The following is a 20,746-nucleotide window of genomic DNA, read 5'->3' on the forward strand; positions in this document are numbered from 1 at the left end:
ATGGGATTGCACAAAAATGCAATAGGATTTATTTCAAGGGTCCGACGAGTATTAACCATGAAAAGAAATGTTTTGTTAGATGGTGCTGATTTTACTCAGCATTTCCACGCAAAATAAGTTTAATGAATCCTCTTATTTGACACATTTTTTTCCATGTTATCATTCACATCACACAAATTCAAATATTTGACTTCAATTGCACGTTAAGGTTAGTTATCTACATATTTTAAATCTACGGTTCAATTGTTATACCCGGATCTATCCTATTTGGCATATTGCTAACTTGCAAAGCAAGGGTTGCTACATTGCGGGAGATCTCCCAGACTTCATCTGACCAATTTATCGAAAACCCTTCTATCATGACAGCATGTCTGCATGAAGGTTTCAAAGGATGAGCTTTTGGCTTATGTGGGTATATTATTAGTTGAATTTTGGAAGCATTAGGAGAAATTCCCCTTTTTTGCAAGTGTGAAGAAAAAATATCCAAACTGATTTGCAATCAACTACAGATGACACGCAGGCTTCGTCTTTTGGTGGAGAGGCTTGTGTCATTCGATTTTGGACATCCCTTAGGTAACTCAGGTAAGTCAGATGTGAAAATATTGTGTAATAGTGGTCCCAAAATGCTGCCTTGAGGAATACCAGCTCTTACAGGAAGTCTTTTAGACTTGGAGTTCTGATAATTAATCTGAAGTGTACGATTCAACAGATAACATCAGATTATTCTAACAATGTATGTTGCAAAATTAAAGCTTTTAATTTAACAATCGAGCCTTCATGCCAAACACTGTCGAATACGTTTTCTACATCTAGAAGAGCAAGACCAGTAGAGTAGCCTTCGGATTTGTTGGAACGATTCAAATTTGTTACACGTAAAAGCTGATGAGTAGTCTAATGTCCATGGCGAAATTCGAACTCTTCATTGGCAAAAATGGAATATTCGTTGATCTGGACCATCATTTTGTTTAAATTGACACGGTGCCCCGACAGACCGTTATTATGCAAAAAAATTGTCCATCAAATCTGAGCACAGGGCTCGATTCCTGAGGTCATTCTGCACCACTGGACAAATTTTTAAAAAAAATCCCTAGGAGGAATCTCGGGAAATGTCGATTTGAAGATTTTGACTAAAAATTTCAATATAATCCATATTAAAATTTTGCAATAGCACTGAAAAAAAAACTACAAAAACGCTAAAAAGTTGGTCAAACTGTTCTCAACTAGTATAACATTGTTACCGTTATTATAATTAGAAATATTTACAGCTTTTCCGGCATTCGCACTAACTGACCAGCTCACTGAAGTTTGCCTATTTTATTCGCTCATTTGTTTTCTCTCCTGTTCTCAAAAAAAAATGAGCTTAGAGAGCCAATAATAAGCGTTTTATACAGGGCAAATTGACAATGATGTTTCATTTAGGCAAGCTTGCATTAATCGTTGCTCTCTTTGCATTATTATTAAAAAACTGCTTTAGTTTTCGAAACACTTTTCAGTATTCACGATAAAGGATCGCGAGGTGTATTGGCGAAGTTGTTAACGAAATAATGGATCTTTGAAGTCAGATAAGCCTTTATCAAGCAAAAGTGTAGAAATGTTGTCTCCATTAGCAAGTTGCGGGTCCCTAAGCTTAAGGTTATGTAATCCAAAAAAGAAGATATTCGCAGCTAGAACACGTGTTTTTACTGCACGGGAAACATTATTATCATACGTCACAAATTTTATATGGCTCTTCAACAACTTTAATTACATTTCCGTCAAGAACTGCCTCAGCACCAACACATTTGAACCTGTTTTTTCTCTATATGCGACCATATACGTTTGAGTACCCAAGGAGGGACAAATAACTCCCGAATAACTTATTAATACCATATTTAGGTATCATACCAAAATTAGGTATTGTTCAGTTGTCAATACCTCAATTTAGTATTATAATGGAATTAAAAAAAATCTTTAAAACAATTAAAAATACCTCATTAGACAGCTATTGAGGTCTGCTGAAGGTATTGAACTACTATCGCTTTTATATGAAAATCCATCAAGTATTATTTTTTTTTTTTGCGCTTTCGTATCTTTGTTCTTTTTCAAATGATATGATTAATAAATATATACATACAGAATCTCGTCACATAGGAGGAAAATGGTTAAAAAATACACGTATAATGCTTGCAGTTAGGGCGTTTGCACGATTATGAGGAGGATAGGCTTGGTTTTTGTTTCGCTGGTTAGTGGCTGCTTTAGAATCTCTTCGCTTTCGCGGTCGGTTTCGGCTTGTTGTGCAGCATGGTGGCGCACTTCGGAATGTGTCGTTCGGCAGCGGTCTGATTGAAGCGGCGTGAACAATGTGGACACTGCACGTAGTCCGGGTTCTCCGAGGGGGGTGGCGGCGGCAAATCCGACAGTTTGCCTCCCTTCGCCAGGTGGGCTTGCATTTCCTTGGCCGCTCGGATGGCTTAAATGAACTCCTCGTGCTTTCGGCGCCAGTCACTCTTGCGGCGATTGTCCGCGCCTTTTGGAGCAGTCGACGGTCCGGAAACGGACTTCTTACTGGCCGCAGCGCCGACCTTCTTCTTCTGGAGCACGTACTTTTCGGCGTCGGTTCCCAGCACTCGGTGCTTTGTTGTATCAAAGACCTTGCGTTTCTTGCTCTTGGTCTTTTGGCAAATCTCTCGATGTTTCTCGATTCGGTCTTCGGCGAAGTTCCGGCTACAGATGGTGCACCGAACCAGACCGTCCGGAACAGGTTCGTCTGGGGCCGAACGATTCGAGGTTGCGGACGTCGATATGACGGAGGACGCTGCAGACGGTTTTCGGCTGGCCATGGCCGTTGATTTGCCCGTTGAGGCACGTGACGCTGAAGATTTAGCGGACGAGGGGCTACTCGATGGCTGTGCCGGTGCAGCAGGAGCCGATGAAGAACTTGCCATCGGAGTGGCCCTTTTGGTAACGGGTTTCGTTGCACTGCTGGTAGTTTTGACTGTGGATGACGCCGGCGTCGTAGGGGTTCGTCCCGGGACCGGTTTCAGTTTGAGGCTGTTGACGTTCTGCTGCTGGCCGTTGAGTTTACCCACATTCGGAAGTTTCCGGACAGAAGGCGTTGGAGTCAGAGTGAGATCGTCGTCGAAAGAAATGGTATCTGGAAATTTCTCGTCATCCAGCAGGTTTTCGTTGTCATCGAAGGAGGCGGCTTTGAAGGTCTCCACGTGATTTCCATTCTCTTGCTGCTGCTGTTGTCGTTGTTGCTGCATTGCGAGGCGCGCTTTCGTGTTGGCCGAAATCGGTGGCACACGTGTCTTGTTGTTCAACCCTGCCGCCGCCGTCTTTGCCGAGTTGCCATTGGAAACGTTACTGCCACCATTATTGGTAGCGGTCCTGCCGGTCTGCTGCTGCGTTTGCTGTTGAATCGGTTGCAGGGGATAGCTCTTGTCGATTCCGGCCACCCGATGGCGCCTCTCGTCGAACATTTGCCGTACCTTGCCAGCGCCGAGGGACGCCGAGAGGTCACCATTGGCGCCGGTGCCGGTGCTGCTGGTGGTGGTCGTTGCGTTCGAGTAGGCGTTGATAGTGGAGGAACGGATGGTGCTGCTACTGCTTCCGGTGCTTCCACCGTTGAGATGATGGTGTGCCGTTACGGAACTGGCCGTGGCTGCGGCCGTGGTTTTTGTGGTGGAAATCATTTCCACTTTGCGCTGGTCCCGCTCCTGCTGTTGGCGTTGCTGGAAGCGCATCTGCATCTGTGCAAGCCTTGATGTCATACCGGCGGGGGTGGCTCCGGCCATTGTCGTCGCCGTCGTCGTCGGGCCTTGTGTTGCCATATCGGGTTCCGCGGCAATCACAGCCTAGCAGTAGTGCGAAGTCGGCGAAAAAAGTTGTTCTCTTGCTACTCGATCTCTTTTTCACCTTGATGGCGCGCTCTTCTAGTACTGCACCACGCGAGCACTGATTCAATACCGGCTCAAATACCTAAACGCACTGCTAAAGCGACTAGTTGTCGCTTGGATGATGATTTGGCACTGACACTGATTGAGGATTTGTGATCCGGAACCTGCCTACTGCGATCACAGATCGATTTATTTGGATGGAACTACAAGGCACAAACACGTGTGAGGGATCAAACTGCAGCGCTAAATTTCACTGCGTCGGAACAATAACAAACACTCGACAACCTTCGCAACGGAATGCAACACTGAAGAGAAGCACGCAACAATGGACGGAAACCTTTAACTTCGGAAAGGAGCAACGGGATCGGTTGGGGAGAAACGAAGTCTGGTCGCGACCGCTGTTTGCAAATGACTGACATACATGAAGAAAGCGTTTACTGTATATTCGGTTGCTACGCACCAAACAACGAATGGTATCACATAATTGCGATTCTACAATAGTTCTGTTGGTAAGCGCGTGGAGTTGACGATTGAGAGATCGTTTGTTCGATTCCAGACGCGTTTTGTTGTTTTGTTTTTGGTTTATTTTTGCAAAAAATACTCATAATCTGTCGAAGACACGATTCATATTGGGTTTGGTGCTCCCGAACGAAGAAATCGCATTTGTTCGTCATGGCGCCGAGCCTATGTGACTGGATCTCTGCGGCAAATCGTCATCCGATGCTGGTTGAGTGACGATGACAACGCTTCTTTTAGTTTCGTCGCCGACTTTTTCTATTAGACGGCGACGATTGTCTACGCTGAGTATGAGCGACAAAACGTTATATTAAACAGTAAATTCGGAAACTCATCTCTTTTCATTCCATGTAATTTACAAATAAACGCTCCTGGTCTACAATTCTTACACTTGATTGTATTTGCAACAGCTAGATTTTTGTTACTGAGCCGAACGCGACCTAGAAATCAATAAACAGATTGACGATGAATCTCGAAAAAAAAAAAATAAAACGAAGTAAATTGTTGCAGGTATATAGAGTGCAAGTCCTAGTGAAGTTGATACTTAAGAAGTACTTAATGTAAGAACGATAAGTGTTATGTCTTGTCTAGATTTGTAAGAACGGTAAGTATTATGTCATGTCTCCATCGCGTCTCGTGAATGTCGTGTAGTTCTTACGTTAGTGCAAACTATAAAAATGAGTAGTACTTAATGGGGATTTGTTTGAAGTTGTTAAAGACTTTGTTAACCTTCGAACACTTGTGACATATGACAATCATGTTTCCCGTGTAGTTAGAATCCTGTTGAGGCTGAGAATGTTGAACAGGATATTTTTACGTTAAGTGCTGAGGGCAATACTCGGTGGAAAACTAGACGTATACATCAAGAGTAGTACCAGATGAACAAAGAAGAAAATTTTATTAATCAAAATAAATACGGCAGACTTTGGTGGGCTGGTCATTTAGTGTGAAAGTCGGAAAATAAGCTGTTAATTATTTATATTCAGCATTGAATGTTTCACGTTTATCGAATGTAACATCAATAGTATAATGAAATGTATTTATTGATTTTATTTTATTAAACTACGCTTACTGGTTTACGCCATGTAAAAGCATACTTAAGCCACTCTTGTAAGTTAAGTCAATTGTAAATAATTGTAATTATAACAACGGTAACAATGTTATACTAGTTGAGAACAGTTTGGCCAACTTTTTAGCGTTTTTGTAGTTTTTTTCAGTGCTATTGCAAAATTTTAATATGGATTATATTGAAATTTTTAGTCAAAAACTTAAAATTGACATTTCTTGAGATTCCTCCTAGGATTTTTTTTTAAAATTGGTCCAGAGGTGCAGAATGACCTCAGGAATCGAGCCCTGTGCTCAGATTTGATGGACAATTTTTTTGCATAATAACGGTCTGTCGGGGCACTGTGATTGACCTTTACAATAAATTTACTGATGAAGGAAACTAATTGCACGATAGCTATAAGCTTAAGCAAAATTTTTTATTGGTTTTAAGGTATAGATACATCGAATGCAAACCTCAAATTTTCAAGACCACGATGCTAAAGAATTAGACAACCGTGCAACTTTAACTTTATCAGTTATTTTTACCGAAAAAAAAAATACTCAAACATGTTTTATGAATTTCAAACTACTAATGCGGAGGTACAGGTCGGACTCGATTATCCGGAGTATCGATTTTTTTTAAACTCCGAGTAATCAAATCTTCCGGATAATCGAATCACTAAGAAAACAAAATGAAATCTTCGATAAAAGAATATGAAAATTATCTTTTTTTGTTGTTTTATTTATATGATGCGGTGGTGTAGCCAGAAATTATTTCTAGGAACAGTAGAGATCTTTACAAGAAAAAAAAATTGTTGACCAACATACACAAAACCACTTTTTCAAACCCCCTGTTCTTAAATATGTTCAAAACTGCAAAACCATTCATGTTGTATATTGCAATACCAAATTATCTCAGATTTATGCACAAAAATTGGAAAACAAGAACATCAAAAATCAAATTCAGGATAATCAAATCTCGGATAATCGAGTCCCCGGATAATCGAGTCTCCGGGTAATCGAGTCCGACCTGTAGTGATCGAATAATAGCATCGACACAATGTGCTTAACGTTACTCTCAAATGCATCCCAAACTAACTTAAAATCCATTTATTTTCTCGAAATCCTTATGCGATATCCTTTTAATTTTTTGGGTCACGTCTTTGTATCCTGCACACTGTTTTTGACTAGTCAAACTTTATTTAAGAATTCTGCCAGTACCCGTTCAGCCAGATTTCATTAAGATAAGTAATACAACGAAATTGAGCACCAAATTTATGCATCTCTTGAATAATTTTACAAAACCTTCTCTCTTAATTTTCTTATATTTTTAACGATTTTTAGCATCATAAAATTCAAACCCTGAACCTAATTTTTCAACATATTTAATGAGCAGTTCTTCCAATAAACACTGTCATCAATTTTTCCTCAACTGTGATACAGTATCGGACAGCATAAAGTTCGCATTAGCCTTTTTTCATACAAATTTTATCATACTTGTCATAATTAAAAATTTATGATAACCCAAAAGTTTATCCATGAAAGGCTCTGAATGACCAGCTTTGCATATTTGAAGTAACTTTCAGGCTGCGGTAAAAATTTCAGATCAATTAGACTTCTCGTAGCCGGGATCCAAGCCTCCAAACTTGAAAATTTTGTATCAAAAAACGGCCAATGCGTACTTTATTCTATCCAGAACTGTATCTCAGCTAACATTTTTCTATTCGAATTGCTGAATTGAAACGATTATAAAATAGACTGAATTCAGTAGAGTAAAGTGGGACAAAAGTACGAGTGGGGCAAGAGTTTCTTTTTAAGATTTCTAGCTCATTTTAAACTTGCATGGGGCCCAGATAGCCGTAGCGGTAAACGCGCAGCTATTCAGCATGACCATGCTGAGGGTCGTGGGTTCGAATCCCGCTGGTCGAGGATCTTTTCGGGTTGGAAATTTTCTCGATTCCCAGGGCATAGAGTATCTTCGTACCTGCCACACGATATACACATGCAAAAATGGTCAATCGGCAAAGAAAGCTCTCAGTTAATAACTGTGGAAGTGCTCATAAGAACACTAATCTGAGAAGCAGGCTTTGTCCCAGTTGGGACGTAACGCCAGAAAGAAGAAGCTCATTTTAAAACAAAACTTATAAATGTCATGGCGGTTCGAATGATATTGAAGTAAGAGACTTTTACTCCAAATATCATAAAATTCGATTGAGATTTGGAAAAGTTATGGCTATATTCCCAAAAATGGAAGAAAGCGATAAAACACAGAGGCCATAACAACAGTACCAATTGAAAAATAAACTCCATTTTTTCAAAAACTCCCTCCAAGCACACCACAAGTAAAAATGTACGCGGCAATATGAAAAACAATACCTCACAAAAATGGTTCAACTACAACGACAGCAACATGAAGCGCAGAAGCAATGGAGCAGTTTCTAATGGTCTTCCCTCGGATAAGGATTTACTCGCAGAAGCAAAGCTGACTTTTTCCAAGCCTCCAGACAAGCAACGTGGGATCAAATTTCAGAGAGGCGAAATTTTGAATCCGTATCCTGTCGATGATGGATTTCCTTCGTGCTCAACCTCTAGTTCGAACTGGTTGTTTGGTCCTGCCTTAAGCAACTCCTTTTCGCAGCATTGTTCTTCGTGCTCCTGTGAAAAGATGTGTTTTCGATCAACTTGACACAGTCTTCAGACGTAGACCCTGACGATCCAATCGTGGCTGATGAACAACCAGTTGGTAATATTTTAAATAATGACAATGTATCTAATAATGGATATGAACTTTCAAATAGTGTTATACAAAGGGATGTGTTACCGTCAACTTCTTCAAAAACAAATACTACCGAAATTTTAGTATATTGCCAAAATTTTAATTGCATGAAGAGTGCATCTAAAATGAACGAAATTTATAAAAGTATTTTAACTTCATCCTTCTCAGTTGTTTTGGGCACTGAAACTAGTTGGAATGAAAAAATTAAAAGTGAAGAAGTTTTTGGTAATAGTTTTAATGTATTCAGAGATGACCGAGATCTGGTCCTTACCCAAAGAATGTCTGGTGGTGGAGTTCTCATCGCAATATCTACGAAATTCAATTCAGAATTAATTATTTCATCAAAACATAAAGAATTTGAACATGTGAGGGTGAAAGCACACATCGCCGGCGAAACACATATATTTGCTTCTGTGGATTTTCCGCCAGACCAAGCTTGCAAATCATCATATGAAATTTTCTTTCAAACTGCCGAAGAAATTGTATCCCAATTATCTCCAGAATTCAAAGTGCATATCTATGGCGACTTTAATCAGCGTAATGCTGATTTTATTCGTGATTCTGAAAACGAAAGCATTCTGCTTCCGGTTGTCGGTGAAAACGAAGCATTACAATTTATTTTTGAAAAAGCTGCATTTTTAGGTTTAAATCAAATAAATCATGTGAAAAACCTGCAAAACTGTTATTTGGACTTCTTATTCTCAAATATTATGGAAGAATTCTGTGTGAATGAATCTCTTTCTCCACTATGGAAAAATGAAGCATTTCACACAGCTATTGAGTACTCAATTTTTGTTCACAATAATCACAATTCTGACAACTGTGACTTTGAGAATTTCTTTGATTATAAAAACGCTAATTATGACGGAATTAAACAAAAATTAAATAGAATAGATTGGCAATCCGTTTTGAAAAACCAAGGAGATTTAGAAAGAGCAGTGACGGATTTTTATTCAATTTTGTCCGAAATTTTTCAGATGGAAGTTCCAGTATTGCGAAGACGTCGTAGAAATGGGTCGAAAAAAACTGTTTGGATTATTAAGCAAATTACTAATTTAAAAAATCGTAAGCAAAAGGCTCATAAAATTTACAGGCAACAAAAATCTCGAGAAAGTTTAGAAAATTATTTGTATATTGTCAACCAACTTAATCAAGCCATATCCGCTGCACTTGAAAAGTACAACACAAAAATAGAAAATGATTTATAATCTTGTCCTAGGAACTTCTTTAATTATGCTAAATCGAAGATGAAGTCTAACAATTTTCCATCTAAAATGACATTGGATGATAGAGCAGTAGATAATCCAGATGGCATGTGCAATCTTTTTGCTACTTTTTTCCAAGAGACTTTTACTAACTTTTCGGATAAAGATCGTGATTTTGAATATTTTTCTGGTTTTCCTGATTTTACAAACGATATCGGTGTTAGTCAAATACTGGTACAGGACATTTTAACAGGACTGAAGAATTTAGATTCCACCAAAGGATCAGGGCCAGATGGAATCCCACCTATTTTACTGAAAAACTTAGCTAATGAATTTACAGCACCATTATTTTGGCTATTCAACAAGTCACTTGAAATGAGCAGATTTCCAAAAGAATGGAAAAGATCGTATCTCATACCCATTTACAAGTCTGGTAGAAAATCTGATGTTCGAAATTATCGTGGAATTGCTATTATTTAATCCATTCCAAAACTATTTGAATCAATCATAAATAAAAATGTGTTTAGCCAAATAAAACATAGAATAACGAATACACAACATGGTTTCTATAAAGGTCGTTCTACTACAACAAACCTTTTGGAATTTGTAAACTACACTTTGAATGCAATGGATAGAGGTAACCACGTCGAAGCACTTTACACCGATTTTAGTAAGGCATTTGACAGACTAGACATTCCTATGTTGATTTTCAAGCTCAATAAAATGGGAATTGCGATGAGACTCCTCAACTGGATTGAATCTTATTTAACAGATCGCCAACAAATTGTTAGATTTGAGGGAAAAATGTCTAAACCTGTTCACGTTACATCAGGAGTTCCCCAAGGTTCGCATTTAAGTCCATTGTTATTTATATTATTTGTCAACGATATTTCATATGTGCTTAAACATCTTGAAATTCTTATTTATGCCGACGATATGAAACTTTATATGGAAATCAATAGCAACAAAGATAGCGACATTTATCTGAATGAAATAAGTACATTTGATAAAGGGTGTAGCAAAAACTTACTTCAATTAAACGTCAAAATATGTAATTTAATCACATATAGCAGAAAACGGAATACACCACAGATTACTGTCTCTTTAGGAAATCAAATTGTTCAAAAGTGCGATAAGATTAGAGATTAAGGTGTCATATTAGATTCTAAACTTACCTTTACTGATCATTATTATACGATTATCCATAAAGCTACCAATATGATTGAAGGAATTTTGGCTTGCAGTCTTTAATCCTTAATTAAAACAGTGTTTTTCTACTGTCCGACGTAAGGACAGTAGAAAAACACTGTTTTAATTAAGGATTAAAGACTGCAAGCCAAAATTCCTTCAATTATCAAGTTCCAGTCGATCCTTCACTAATGCTACCAATATGTTGAGCTTTATTAAGCGTTTTAGCTACAATTTTCGGGATCCATATACGATTAAAACCTTGTACATTGCTTATGTAAGATCAGTTCTAGAATATTGTAGTATTGTGTGGTCTCCACATATAAAAACACATGATGATAGAATCGAATCAGTACAGAAGCAATTTATTTTATATGCCTTACGCAAATTAGGCTGGACAACGTTTCCACTGCCATCATACGAGGCTCGATGCATGCTTATCGATATTCAAACATTAAATGAGCGTCGCGAAATAGCCATTTGTCATTGATATTGTATCGCAGCGTATTGATTCCACCAATCTTTTATGATGTTTGAATTTCTACACGTCCGCTAGACAGTTAAGAAATCGGAATTTGTTTGCATCAAATAATCATCGAACTAACTATGCAAAATTCGGCCCAATGAATCGAATGATGTCTCTTTATAATCAGCATTGCACAGAAATTGATCTGACCATGTCGCGAACAAAGCTAAGACAATATTTTAATTCCTTAAGATATAATACAACATAGAATTAAGCAAACATGTAGTCTACTATTGATTAACGAAAATTAATATAATTTTGAAATAATAACTATTTGTTGTTTTTCGACGTGAAAATTGTAATTTTTGGTCGAACTTTCATTGCATGGAACCAAATAAAGATACAATATTTTTCGATTTTTAATGTTAGGGCGTTTATCATAAGGATGCTTTGACGTGTATTAGATTTTGCATAAATGCTTGGGAACAAATTTTGGCCCATAGTGGAGCAAAAGTTCGAATTCGCGGAGCAAAAGTTCGACCCATATATAAACCCATGGAAAAAATAACAAATTGCTTAAAGTCCTCATATTATCTTTAAATTTAGCAAAAATTCTGATTTTCACTTTGTTTTGCGAAAAACTGCTATTTTTGGGTATATTACAATTAGTCCTGTTTTGGGCAATTTTTTGATGAAAATTTAGTGTATATTTTTCTGTAAACATAAGTTTATGGCTGGTATGAAGTATGCCTGTTATAAAAGTATCGATATTTTGTGTTTGAGTCAGCGAACTTTTGCCCTACACTAGATTTGAACTCTTGCCTCACCGGTGGGGCAAAAGTTCGTTTAAGACAATCAATTTTAAAACTGTTATAACTAAAAATGGGTAACTATTTTGACGAAAGTTTGTTCAGCTAAATTAAAGCCAATATGTTGAAGGTTCATTGTGTGGTATTTATTTCTTTTCAATTGCTATTGTATTTCTAGAAATTTTGATAATACCGCTAAGGTCGAACTTCTGTCCCACCTTACTCTATGCTATATCGATAATAAAACAAAATCATTTGGGAAAAGTTTTCGGAGAAACGATACATTCGGGGAAACAATTCATTCGTGGAAATAGTTTTCAGGAAAAATTCATTCGGAGGAAATGGTTTTCGGGAAAATGTCGGACAATCAGCATAATCTCTTTGAGTTTGGATCCAGGTTTCAAATAAGTTTCAGTAATAACTGCTATATAGTAAAGTGCGGCAAAAGTTCGAGGGGGGCAAGAGTTTCCTTTTGAAATTTCTAGCTTAATTTAACCCAAAATTTAAAAATGTCATGCTGGTTCGAATGCTATTCAAGCAAGAGACTTTCACGCCAAATATCATACAAATCGATTGAGATTTGGAAAAGTTATGGCTATTTGTAGTTTTTTTACGTGAATATTGTAATTTTTTGTCAAAATTTTTTTGCATGGAACCTAATAAAGATCCAATTATTTTCAATATTTTATGTTAGGGCGTTTCTAGGCCTATCATAAAAATGCTTTGAGGTGTATTAGTTTTTCCATAAATGCTTAGAAACAATTTTTGGCCCATAGTGGGGCAAAACTTCGAATAAGCGGGGCTAAAGTTCGACCCATAAATAAACTTATTGAACAAATGGTAAATTGCCTAAAATCCACATATTATTTTCAAATTTTAAGAAATTCGCCTAATCGTGCGAAAAACTGCAACAAAATTCTACATTTTTACTTAATTTTGCGAGAAACTGCTTTTTTGGGTAAATAACAATTAACCCTGTTTTGGGCAATTTTTTTTATGCAAATTTAGTGTGTATTTTTCGGAAAATTTAACAGCTGGTATAAAGTATGCCTGTCATTAACGATCAACGCTCCGTCATCGTAATCATCGTCATCATCGAAACTTCAAAAGCAGTTTTTCTGTTCAAAACCGAAAACTATTCGATGAAAAGGTGTTCACTGTTTTGCGGTTGGAGAATAACATACAGTGAACACATTTTCCTGTAAAAATTCTTGATTTTGAACGAAAAAACTGCTTTTGAAAATTCCGAAATCAATGGCGGATATATCGAGATAAGGAGAATATCGAGATATGGGAAGTAAAAATGTATGCAGACTGAAGGGACTTATGAAATCATCCACATAGGGAGAGATATCGAGATGTAGAACATCGAGATGTGGAGAGTCGACTGTATAACTAAAAATGGGTAAACATTTTGTCAAAAGTTTGTTCAGCAAAGTTATAGCCAATATGTTGAAGGTTCATTTTATGGTATTTTTTTGTTTGATCTGCTGTTGTTTTTCTAGAAACATTGCTAACACCACTAAGGACTTTTGTGCCACCTTATTCTATGTATGTTATGAGCAGTTAGAAAATTAGACAGCTAGTCCTCTTTACCATTCAAAGAACGAGCATTCCAATCTAAGTTATTAAATATATTTGAATCCTTTAAAACGTAATCCGATAAAAAAATTACACTTACTTGGGCTGCTTCAGCCATTTTGAACATTGCATAAATAATTTGATTCGATTGTTCAGTTAGAAAAAAATCAGAGGCAGACACTAGAAGTAGGTGCGTTTTTTTGTTGGAATTATCCGTTAATGAAGTGAAGGAATAGGAGTTTACTACGGCGGCGGGGGTTTTTCCATTCGATTTGAAACAATTGGAACGGTTATCCGTTAGTAGACTATTTGAAGGGGAAGAGTTTTAATTGGTTGCTACAATATCGAAATACGAGTTTGCTTTGGTAGATTCATTAGAAATTAAAAGATTCGAACGGCTACCCGACGGACGAATATAAGCTTGTGAATTAGCATGATTTTAATTTATCTGATGAGTATAATTCATACGCAAGCGATCGTTGAGTGAAAAATGAGCACTGTTTGAAATTCTTCCAGGAGAATTCCAGGAATGAAAAACATTACCGTTCATCTGCCTCGTACCAGCCTCGAAGATTTGCTTACGCGAAGGGGAAATCTAAAAAGTTAGACTTATGGTTGTCACCGTAATTTGCACGTACAAGCTTTTTGGTATCTTCCTTCACAGGACAGACGTCATTGGCGTGAGAAGAACCTCCGCAAATCACGCATTTAGCATCTTCTGCCTAAATCCCCCAAATTCAGAACAACTGACCACGATAGGCAGCACTCTTTGTTTCCTCACTTGAATCAAAGAACCTGGGCAAGAGGCTGCTTCGGTGTAGTTTTCGAAAAATTTGTCTACAGCATCACACTGATTGCTCATTTCGATGCAATTATCAACATTAACTATTTCACCCTTGGAAAAAAGCGCGCATTCCGGAGAAACGTTCATTCTTCCATTTTGCCACGTTTAGTGATAGGTTTGAATCCCACCCTTCCTTTTATTTATAGTGGCAATTATGTTTAGTGAATAAACGAAAGAAACGTGTAGAAGTTCGTGTAGAGGTTTTTTCTCAAGACGGTGTCCAAGAAGGATTACCATCGCTAACTTTCATTAACGGGTCTAACAAAAAATCGAAGGCACGGGTCCTAACAACGATCGTAAAGGGATCAATATTAGAAAAATAGAACTGAAAAGTTCTGTTTTTGTAGCAATGAAAAGTACCGTTTTTTGTGCACTGAAAAGGACTGTGTTATTGCTTTAGGTAGTTTTTTTTAACTTCCGAATTCGGAGAAAATTTGTGAACGCATCCTTCCAGTGCAGGATGATACATAGAACACTTTGAAATATGAAATGAGTTTAATGTTAGAAATTATACCGATAAAGGAACCAACAAACGCTTCTATTGGAACGCTAGATTTTGTTTGGAAAGTGTGATTGATGGCTGCTTATACACAGATAAATGAGCTTCTCTGTAAAAAAATGTAATGAAACGGTGGGGGAGGGTGCCTAGAGTAATCAGAGAATGCTATATAAGCTATAAGATCCATAAAAACAATTCTAAATAACCATTCGACGTCCATCTCTGTAAAACTGTTATCAAATTATCCTATCCGAAATCAAATCAAGATAAACGAAGGTACCTTTCTCTTTACAGAATAGAATCTGTTTCCGCCAGAAGCACAAGCTCGTTAATCATCATCTAGTGGATGTACGAAAGCAACCTCTTGCCTACACGCGATGTGACCAGTGAAGAGCAGACACAGCTAAATCTGTTTCCGTTTCCTGTTTGTGCGATGCCGGTGGAAATCACTGCCAGCTACGAAGGTTAAGACCACAGAGCTGAAGAACGTGACTGTCAGAAATGAATGTACGCGTTGAACTGAAGAGTCAGACCCCATGAGTAGTAGTAGCCAATGCTTCAATACCCGGATCCCGTCCACAGACTAGAGGATTGTTCGCTGATCTGGAAAGGGATACGATTCTCCTACGCACACATCACATCAGTGTGGTTGATGAAAACTCGTGAAACAGAACAGTATCCCATATGCAAATTCAGAATTTCAGCTGAATGAGAACTGACGTCTGTATCAACGGGAAACGGTATAACGTTTCAAATTAAATTACTCCAACGAGAGCTCCTACCATCTCTCTGTATTTTAGTCCTTTGGGATAACACCGAGGAAAAAGGGGAAAAAGACTGGAAACCCAAACTGATGAGCCCAATACTCGCTTGACGAGTAATTTCAAATGCCTATCGAGTGGAAGGATGACGTTTCGCTCTACACAACAGCAACACGTGAAGCCCCAGCACTGGAAATGTCCTCTTGGTTCCGACACAAGTCGATGGTATCCAGCCTCGGCTAACTTCATTGATATGCATGTATGCTAGCGTCCGTACATGTTCAGCTGAAATTTGGCGCAGGAGAGAGATATAAATTTTATGCGTAATGCTTTAATCGCATATTAATTATTGTTGACAGGACATGCCTGCCGGGGACGGAATGTAGATACTGCTCAGTTGTCGTTGAGTGTCACGTTTGTCGCTCGGTTCAAAATCCTCGTTATGCCGGGTTGGCTGCAGCAATTAAAGTTTCACTAACCATCCGTCATATCACTGTCCCAGTTTGTACGTCGCGAATTTGAAACACATTATGGTGTGGTGATGTGCGAAGATGTCATAGCGATTGAGGTAATAATCTCCTTAGATTTTCTATTTCAGTACAGACATATTTGAAAGCTTCTGTTGGCGAGGGAATAATTACAATAGAAATCCAGACAAAATGTAACAAAATGACAAAAACCGTCAATCAAATAAAGACACCAAACCAATTGATTCTTATGTTGAACTCATAAATTTTGTCAATCCGCATTTTTTCAATGTCAGTCGAACCTGCAGTCGAAGAAAACAGACCCATAAGAATATAACAGTTCTTGTATTCTCAACTTCAAATCGACAAACTGAGTGAAATATTGGCCTGTGTATTCTATTGATATACTAGTCTGGATTAGTTCTTCCCCTTATAGCCTGGAGAACTTTCCCGACGTGTCAGTGTTTATTGCTAACAAGAACTCGATGGGTTGTGACGTTCTCCACTCTGGCAGTTCATGGTTTGGGATGAATGTCAGCACGAGATAACAGAAGAAAAATAAAACGTCATACATAATCACAATTTATGTCATGTACTGTGCTCACGATGAAGCAAAGGAAGAACCCGTAAAAACAACTTTTTCCGACCGGTCTCAAGTACAGAGAACGGAAAAGCTCGTCTTATCGATAGCTACTATCAACGTACAGAATGTGTCGTTTTTTGTTAGCGCTTATTTTTTCGTTGTTTTCTACTTCGAGAAGGAATACGACTTTGGCAATGCGCAACCACACTTGCTGTCATGTACCTAGTCATTCATCAAATCGTCAAAGTGAGTTCTTATGGCTGTGATTTGCTGCTTTTAAATCAAGTTCTGTCACACGTAAATCTACATTTTCGAGTGAACATAAAATTCAACCGCATAGTTTTGCATGTTTGTCGGTTCTCCTGCTGCAGAGTCATTGTTGTCCTCGTTAGAGTCTTTAGTCGATGTCGTTGCCGTAGTCGTATACTTCATCGGGTAAACCAGTGACATTGTTGGATGGATCCATAGGTAGGGACGAAGCGTGGCAGGACCGAGAATCGTCCTTTTTTATCACGCTCACTAGCACTGTCAACGCGCTGTTGAATGAATAATGCAAATCCCATTATACTCAATAAAAATAGCATTTTTCACCAGTAGCAGCTCAGCTTATCAAAGCGAGTCAGGATATTGCAAATCAAGCTGGTATCATGTGAGTACAGTAGCAGTTGCTTGTCAAGAATCCATCATGTAAGTAGGAAAGCTATGGCTTCCGAACGAGAATTGGAAATGGTTTTTGAAAAGTATGCTCGTAGTTTAATTCAATATTTAACGTGTAGTAAAAAGAGAACGGTGAGATAATTGTCATTAAGAAAAACTTTTTGTCTATTTCTTTACTTTGTAGTAAAGGCAAAACAAAATTTATGAATAAAAGTTCAATAAATGTAGCTGAGAATAAATTACACTGCGGAACACGTTTTTGTCTCTAGCCTTAAAATACCGTTATTAATTTTATTAAGGGTTGCTGAATCCATTGCCGCTTTCAAAAATATCATAGCACGTCTAGTTTTTGAGATATTGGATGTCGAAAATGTAATACCATCACCCCACAGTTATGGATCAAATAGTGTGGAGTCCAACCTATAAAATTCAATAAAACGACATGGAAAACATAAAATTGTAATGTAAAAGCACGAATTGAATCGTTTCAAATGGGAACTTCGGTTAGTAAACCATTTTGAGTGTAATATTTACATCGGATTGCATAAAAATTAAAAATTGTATCGGTTTCTGAAAACCATATTATGGATCAATTTTCATATTATGGATCAAATTGTGACATATTACGGATCAGTGCGCAAAATCAAGACATTTTCAACTCAATGCATCTGTATTGCATGGTTTAGCGAAATTTAACAATGTGTCACATATTACTGCAAAAAAAAACAGCAGTGTTAGAGCTGAAAACAAGGGTAAAATGCCCTTTTTTGTAATACTGCATTGTAGTAACTGAGACATGTACTGTTTTCGCTCCACACCAAGTTTTCCACCCATTTTTGTCTGCTTAAAAATGAAATTTACAAACCTTGATGTTTTTTTTAGTTTAAGCCTTAGTGCTATTGTCCGAAAATGTCGGATCCAATGCTTAAAATGGCAGAAATCAACATTCTTTGGAAGTGATCCATAACCGTGGTAAACAATCATTTCCTGGTCCATATTATGGATCACTAGTTAAAAGTGCTAATATTCGGTATTTAGAATCAACAGTCAACAAAAATGTTTTGCAAAGAAGAATTAATACTAAATCAAAGCGAACGAGCATGTTTTATGCTATAACATTTGAATTTTACCACCTGTGGGAGCTTATGAATGCTGACGGCACTTCTTACAGAAAACGACCATATAATAATAGATGTGTGGTACCAACTAAACATTTGTCAAATACATTATTATTTATCGGTTGAATGTTGTGCTTAACATTACAAATAGTAGAAGACAAATAGTATAACATGGGAAAAATATGTTTTACGTCAACGTTTATGTTTTGAGCGAGTTATCCGATTTTGAACGCCAAAGTGTTCGTCACTGTGGGTGATCCGTAACTGTGTGGGCATGGTATAAGACATTTTGTTGTGAAAGCTGATTTTGCAACGACGAGCAGATCGACGGAGAAATCTTGGAGCTAGTCCTCCAGTAAGTGGAGTGGTCTTCTGACGGCAATAACCAAAGTGAGTGTCCGAAGATGCCTCCTTCCCGACAGTGGAGATACTACACAAGAACCACAACTTCGTGTTCTGGTGGACGCTGTTGAGAACGCCTACGCTTGCGTAGCATACCTCAGAACTTCGTGCGATGAAGGTAGCGCCACTAAAACCTCTATCAATTCTATGACTGGAGTTGCAAGCAGTGCTAATCGGTAGCCGTCTGGTGGATACTATCACCAAAGCTCTAATGATTCCAATATCAGCTTTTTCGGATTCTTCAACGGTCTAAGCTTGACTGAAATCGGAGACCCGACAGTATCATCAGTTCGTCGGTTTCCGAGGTGGAGAAATCTTGAGCACAACTACAGTTAATGAGTAGAGAATGGTTCCATCTAAGCTGAAAGTGGCGGATCAAGCAACGAAGTGGAAGGACGGCCTAGTTTCAACCCAAAGGGCTGGTGGTATTATTATTTATTTATTGTCATCATCTCGAATTGTTACATTCCACAGACTGTTTCTTATGCTAAAAAACCTCAAGCCTATTCTTAAAGACATACTTAGACACATTAAAATCAAACAATGCACTCACACAATTGAACAAATGAAAACATCTAGACAGCGGATTGTTGAATCCGTAAGAAGCTCTGTGACTTCTAATCTGCAGCAAATCACGTTCCCTCAGTTGACGAAGCGGCGCGTAGAACTGAACTTCTTGCAGAAGCGCAGGACAATCGATATTTCTCATGATGAGATCAAAAACGAAAAGCCTTTGCAGATTGTTACGTCTGGCGTCCAACTTCTCCAGATTGATGAGCCTGCATCGTGCTGGGTAATCTGGCAAGTTGACTGGATCCGGCCAAGGTAGCTGTCGAAGGGCCTACCGACTAAAACTTCGTAGAACATTCTGCAGCCTGACGATTTAAGTAGTATGATGCGGTGACCACACATATGCTGCGTACTCTAATATGCTGCAAACTAACGAGCAGTACAGCGATTTGAGCACGTAAATATCATTCAAATCGTTTGTACTGCAACGAAGGAACCCAAGGGCCGCCAACGCCTTAGAAACGAAAATCAGAGGCCCAAGCACACTTCCTTGCAGTACACCTGACATTACAGAGATGAAGCGAGTTCTACTGGTCTTGCTCTTCTAGACATAGAAAAAGCATTCGACAGTGTTTGGCATGAAGGTTTGATCGTAAAATTGAAAAACTTTAATTTTCCAACATACATTGTTAGAATAATTCAAAGTTATCTGTCAAATCGTACACTTCAGGTTAATTATCAGAACTCCAGATCTGAAAGACTTCCTGTAAGAGCTGGTGTTCCTCAAGGCAGCATTTTGGGACCAATATTATACAATATTTTCACATCTGACTTCCCTGATTTACCTCAGGGATGTCAAAAATCCTTGTTTGCGGATGACACAGGCCTCTCCGCCAAAGGACGAAGCCTGCGTGTCATCCCAGTGAACCACGTATCGTATAAGAATGTGCATCCAAAATCACATACTCATGCGTCCAAAATCAGAATAGCACAAGATGACATATTAGGCGTTATCAATGTCAATACAAGTTGTATATAAATCCCCAATACGAATCATAAGCGACAATCTATGTTGATAATAAAACATGTCGTAAATAGTGCAACATAGAATCACGTTATGTTATATAAACTGACAGATCATATATCAATCCAGTAAGCATCGTATGAAATCGCAATAACTTTGCAAAAATTGGCACCCAAACTTTGTCTATCTGCTGACGATAGCCTCAAAGAACAACAAAGTATGTGTCGCTGTGCATGAAACATGTATTAACATTGGCAAATAATCATCCATCGAATAAGTAACCCTTGGTGGTACAGTGGTAAGGTGTCCGATTCTTGATCCAGAGGTCCTGTGTTTTGTGGCATCGTATGTCTGATCGCAGAAAGTCCGAAAACAGTCGTGCCAAGTACGCATATAGCCTCCACTTTGGTAGGTA

General features: G+C 38.2%; 2 protein-coding genes across 5 annotated transcripts in view; both read right to left on the reverse strand.

Annotated features, from left to right (window-relative positions):
- LOC110679012 (zwei Ig domain protein zig-8-like) overlaps positions 1-20,746 on the reverse strand; it is a 957,706-nt gene that overhangs the window by 383,530 nt on the left and 553,430 nt on the right. The window lies entirely within an intron of this gene.
- Positions 2,218-3,909, reverse strand: LOC110679011 (zinc finger C2HC domain-containing protein 1C-like). Its single transcript, XM_021852874.1, is given in 1 exon segment — positions 2,218-3,909. A coding segment is annotated over 1 exon segment (1,578 nt). The 5' UTR covers positions 3,813-3,909; the 3' UTR covers positions 2,218-2,234.

This window comes from Aedes aegypti, chromosome 3 (assembly GCF_002204515.2).
Source record: "Aedes aegypti strain LVP_AGWG chromosome 3, AaegL5.0 Primary Assembly, whole genome shotgun sequence".
Taxonomy (NCBI): domain Eukaryota; kingdom Metazoa; phylum Arthropoda; class Insecta; order Diptera; family Culicidae; genus Aedes; species Aedes aegypti.